General features: G+C 37.2%; 1 protein-coding gene across 1 annotated transcript; it reads right to left on the minus strand.

The window, feature by feature from the left end:
* Positions 1–375: 375 nt before the first annotated feature.
* On the minus strand, positions 376–3,740 carry LOC105783102 (probable metal-nicotianamine transporter YSL7). The gene is made up of 6 exons (XM_012608315.2): positions 3,170–3,740; positions 2,699–2,862; positions 2,478–2,575; positions 2,193–2,327; positions 1,833–2,022; positions 376–1,743 (listed from the first exon to the last, which is right to left on the minus strand). Exons 1-6 carry the CDS (start codon positions 3,564–3,566, stop codon positions 625–627), a joined length of 2,103 nt encoding a protein of 700 aa, XP_012463769.1. The 5' UTR covers positions 3,567–3,740; the 3' UTR covers positions 376–624.
* Between the last annotated feature and the right edge of the window lie 2,267 nt (positions 3,741–6,007).

Consider the following 6,007-nt stretch of genomic DNA (forward strand, 5'->3'; position numbering starts at 1 on the left):
AAATTTTTAAAAAAATAGGTTTTTATATGTAATTTGCCCGTAAACTGATATTTTTAAATAAAAAAATTGAACGATTTAATTTTTATATTTTGTACAATATTAAATCTCAAAGTAAAAAATAATAATAAAACATATTAAAAAATAAAAAAGAATATTTTCACCTAAGATTTTTAAGAAAGTGTATAATTGAAATTATTTTACTATTAAAAATTAAATTAGAAAAATTTAATGAAACCGAGAGAATATTTATTAAATATGAATAAATAATTAAATAAAAATAATCTTACGATTTCAATAAAATGAAAATTATACCAAAATGCAATGACACGTTAATATAACTTTTAAGATTGCAAGAAAAAAAAAGATTCAACAATCAGAAGAAGATAAACCATATATTAACCATATACTTAAAATAATAAGCACAAGCTATAAATCCCCAACCAAAAAAAAGAAAAATGAAAAATCCATGCCCACAACCTCAAAATCCAAATTTTCATAGTCTATGTTCTACGAACCTTATGATAAGGTCCTAAAAAATCCTGACCTGCTAGAATATAGCTACTGCCAAATGTACATTACATTAATTTGTATGGATCATAGCAATATATTAGAAAATATGGGAACTTAGTTTCCTTCCAAGAAGCTGTCGACCTTGGCATTAACGGCGGCCGAGAGAAACTTCATGCAAATAGGAGGTTTGACGTTAAGAAGGGAAAGAATAGCAGCCGGTACACCCCACAACGAGTCACCGCAGATGAGTCCCGATGCCACGGCTGGTGCAAAGTCAGTGGCCTGCTGCTTGTTCCTCCTTTCCCACAAGAAGAGAATCAAACTCCCTACACACATGTCAATGCCAAAGAATCCACCTAGGTAAAATGGGATGGCCATGCACATTGGACTAGGGACGAACCGATGAAGCCCTAACTTCGTCTCGTATCGCTGCAACAGCTCTTTAATCAAGTTTATGGCGAATGCAATGAGGAAGAACACGATGACAAGGTTGAGGCAGTTTTTGGGGAGTGAAGAGATGCCTTCGACGCCGAGAAGTGCGATTCCGCGGTATAAGAGACCGTAGGGTGCAGGGTATGTGCCATTGGGGTCACCTATAGGGTAAGCCTTGTAGAAGAACCAAAAGACCATTGGTGACATGATGCAGCCAATGGCGGTCCCTATTACTTGGGCGAAAAACATGGAGCGGGGAGATGACAGAGTGAGGTATCCCGTTTTGAAGTCCTGCATGAGATCGGAGGCTGTGGAAACGATGCTCATCATCACACCGCAAGATGCTAGACCGGCAACGACACCACCGTTATTGAGTCCAACCCACGAGCTGAAAATGATGATGGCTAATTTCCCGTAGTTGGAGGCTAGAGACCAGTCGGTGAGACCGCAACCGTAGGCGTTGCAAAAGGCCAATATGGGTGCAATGGCATAAGCAACGAGAATATGGTACCACTTTAGTTGGTGGAAGATGAAAGGAACAACAATAACGGATATGATCGCCAGGACAACATAGCCCGACAAGGCTACCTTATTCGGAATCTGATCTTTCATGAAGAACTCAGTTCGTCTAATTTCATCGTAATCTGCAGTCTCTGAATCAAGAACCGAAGCACCGGGGGCAACAACAGACGAGTCCTTCTTACCGGAGTTTTTAACTATGAGGCTATGTATGGTCTTGATTAGCATGAAGAGAACATGATATAGCCCATCACCAAGCATCATGGAAATAGCAATAAAAACCTGGCAAGGTTATTGAATATGCACAATTATTAATCACAATGGGGTTATTGTGATAGATCCAAGAAAAAAGAAGCAGCAAATAAATATACTTTGTATCCTTGCAAGCCATGGAGACTGGTTGGACTAAGCTCAGCACTATACCACACGCCTTTCTTGCCCTCAATAATTGGCCACAAGACTCCCCATGAAAAGATGGCTCCCAAAAGCATAGACACATTCACCATGTAAGGGCAAATCATCCCCACACCAATATATGTTGATGAGAAGTCAAAGTAGAACCTTTAAGACAATCAAATTATCATGTAATAAATCCACTTAGTAGTCATCAATTATCAAATATTTGCGTAAATAAGAGACTATCATATGTTTTTTCTGCTTCAGTCATTAACAAATAACAAATCGAAATGTTTTGTTGACACGAATCTAGAGTTTCAAAGAAAGACGTATACTTCTTGTCGTATGCTTGGAGACCGAAGGTGGGAAAGTTCGAAAACCCGCAGCCATCAACAGCAGTGTAAAACCATTGGAAAAACGCCCATACAAAGCTGACGGCAAAGCTTTTGAAGAGAACAGCAACTTGTTTCCTACAAAAGCCAATTAATAATCAAAGAGAAACAATGAAACAAAATTTGGGACAAAAAGCAAGAAGCAATTTGCATGCAATGATAAAACTATGCATCACAAGCCTAAGTAAATAGTGTAAATTTATAGAGGTGTGACCAAATTCTACTCACTTGGCCAACTTGGCACCTTTGGGTGTGTGGAAACTGTTGATGAGGTATGCAGTCGCTGTCCCACTAGGATATGTTAACTTATATTTCAAGATCATTATCTGGAAACAGTTTAGCATTGTTAAGTTATAATGATCAAATTGAATTGGAATTGAGATTAATCTGATCATGTTTTCAAATTCATAACAAAATTTTAAGGCCTAAAAGAAGTGAAAGGAAATAACCTTTCTGAGGGTCACAATAGAAAACAAGCCAACAAAGCTGACGACAAAGAGAAACCCTATCATCCACCCAAGTGATAGTCTCTTTACATTTTCTGGCGTATTCCCACTGTCTCCTTGACCTGATACAAGCGGGCTCATCCCCAACAAGTAACTTGCAGTGCCACCTATAAAATATCAAACACAAACATATAATATACACAAATTACTCTTTCGAGAGAGATCTATAAATTGTTTCGTGGAGAATCAATGGATGCATCTCATAAGGCAATATCCATGTCTATTACGAATGATTAGACTTGAGCCCGTGCCCTATAGCATATAGGGTAGAGGGCGTGAAAATGCTATGACTAGAGCTACCGACGAAGGACAATACTACTTGGCAGACTATCTCCGAATCCAACTCCCCTCGAAAATTTATAAATATATAAAACAGCAAACAGAAAAAAGGGTCGTCTGGGTTTGAACACGTACTGCTGAAGGCAATGCCCGATGAGGCGACGACACATGTTTGGATGACGGTATTCTCTTGCCTCGTGAAAGGTTGTTTCAAGAGTCCAAGCTTCTCGAGAACGGTGGTCCACGTTTTGACGACGGCAAAACCCAACAAACCAGCGGCGACGTTGAGAGACGGTATAACACCGGTGGTTAGATTAAGCTTGCAGACAATGAAGTTGAAGACCAAGCTCAAAACAAGGCTAGTCACCACAGCCCTCACTGTTATCTGCTTGTTCCATGGCGGAACCGGCGTCCCTTTGAAAGCTGCCTCCACCAATACTTTATCCGTCGATTGCTGATCACCGTTATCAAGGGCTTCTGTTTCCCACCCATCTTGATGATCATCATTGTGGTTATCTATTGATCTCACCATCTCTCACTCGCAGTCTCGGTATGTCCCCCTTTGAATGCTCGATTTTTATGAAGAGAAAATTGGAATCAGAGGAGATCCCAAGGCTTTAAATACCCTATGGAATATTTTGAAAAAACAGCTAATGTGCGAGTGGAATAACAGAGATAAATCCGGGGGCTGAGAGGTTTTATAGTGGTAACAGTTACAGGGTGGCATAAACTACGACCAATTGGAAGTGAATCTCAAAGAATCGGGATTCAATCAGGACTTCAATGGCGTTAATGCGTGCACAGCTGATTGGTCAATTTATTTTTTAGTCCTTTTACTATCCTAAAATTTAGGATTTAATTCATATATTTTACTTTTAGGATTTTTTACTACACTTGTATAAATTAATGATATTGGTTAACCAAATTGTTGATTATTAAAGGATTCACATGAACTAAAAAAATTAGATTGGGATGCCAATTTAAATTATAAATTTTGGGAAAGCAAAATATAAACGTATAATTTTATTAGCTCCCAACATTACAAATTTGAAGTTGTTGTATATTGACATAAAATCTAGACTTCAAGCCTTGGTCAATGGAATCAGTCGTTAAAATAATTTATTTTATTTTTATTTGTAGTAGATATCTACAATATTTTATGATAAGATTTATACGTTTTTCGATTATCGAGTATGAAACTCAAAATGGGATGTAAATAAATTGATTGGATTGTGTTGTATTTATCTGTGATTGTGCTACTTAATCCTCGTTAACTAAGCGAGTTTTATTTTGGATTTTCCTTAGCTGTATCATTCCCCTAATAGAATTTCGACATTCATTGAAATATTTTTTAAATATAAATTCAGATACGCATAAATGATGCTTTAAACGTTAAAGTGCAGTGAAAAATATCGAACATAAATACCTTCGATCACTGCCTGAACCAAATGTCAAAATTCAGATATTGCAACACCATTGATTGAGCGCGTCAAACAACCGACGAGGACGTCGTATTTAACCATACGAAAACAGAAAAATTGCCAAAGTCTTCTAAGCACTCGGAAACCTCACTAGATGCAATTGTTTTCAGAACTTGTTTTTTATACTTAGGGACCTTATGCTTGGGGTATTTATAGTGGTGGTTCCCCATCATAAACCACCAATCACATGCCCCGGTATCACACAAAGTGAAAGTAGTGGGCAACAAAATGTGGGCATGTGGGAGTGACCTCACAAAACATGGGAATGTGGGAGGTTTTTCTACGAACCAACTCTAACATTCTTCTACTTGGTTCGTATGACCCATGAATACTTAAAGTCGAAACATAATGCATGAATCATTGTGATATTTTCTCTTAGAATTTGAATAGTATCTTCCATGTCTCACAATATATCATTTCTCAACACTTTAGCCCAAATTTCTTAATGAATAAACCTAATGTTTATTCCAAGCCCAAATTTTAGTGACATTTCTCGAAATAATCAAATTAATGTGCGCACAAAATATGATAAACATCAAACTTAACAGAGTTTCTTTATAATCGTTATTATAATGAAAATTTACATGGTGAGAACAGGTCCCATAGTGACAACATGGTCCTTAAATTTGTGAGGTGGCATGCCTTTAGTCAAAGGATTAGCTAACATCTGCTTAGTATTAATGTGCTCAATGACCACTTTCTTTTCTTTTACACATTCCTTTATAGCTAAATACTTAATATCAATATGTTTCCTTCGAATTCCACTTTTGTTGTTCTTAGCCATCAAGACAATAGTTGAATTGTTACAATATATCATCAACGACCTAAAAACCGAATCCACAAGTCTAAACCCATATATGAAACTCTTCAACCATACTTCATATGAGGTAGCCTCAAAACATGAAACGAACTCAGCCTCCATAGTGGAAGTAGTAGTTAAAGTGTGCTTGACGCTCTTCCAATATACAGCTCCACAAGCAAACATAAATATGTAATGTGATGTTGATTTACGTGAATCAACATAGCCGACAAAGTCTGAATCGGAGTAGCCAATCACCTTTGTCCCTTTAAGATATCTCAAAAAAAATTTTGCAGCTCTCTAGTGGTCAATACCTAGATTACTCTAATATCTTCCCAACATTCCAACTGCAAATGCAATATCAGGTCTTGTGCATACTTGAGCATACATCATGCTTTAAACAACAGAAGCATATGGAATGTTTTTCATTTACTCCCTCTCAAATTTGTTCTTCGGGCATTGGTTCAAATTGAACTTATCACCCTTTATGACAGGAGCAACACTCGGTGGACAATCTTTCATCCGAAGTCTTTCTAAAACTTCGTTGATATAGGTTTCTTGAGATAGACCTAAGATACTGCAATGTCTATCATGATGAATCTTAATGCTAATGACATAAGGCGCATCATCTATATCTTTCATATCAAAATTTTTAGAAAGAAATTGTTTCACCTCATGTATACCCCTGTCATT

Source organism: Gossypium raimondii, chromosome 13, assembly GCF_025698545.1.
Source record: "Gossypium raimondii isolate GPD5lz chromosome 13, ASM2569854v1, whole genome shotgun sequence".
Lineage (NCBI taxonomy): Eukaryota > Viridiplantae > Streptophyta > Magnoliopsida > Malvales > Malvaceae > Gossypium > Gossypium raimondii.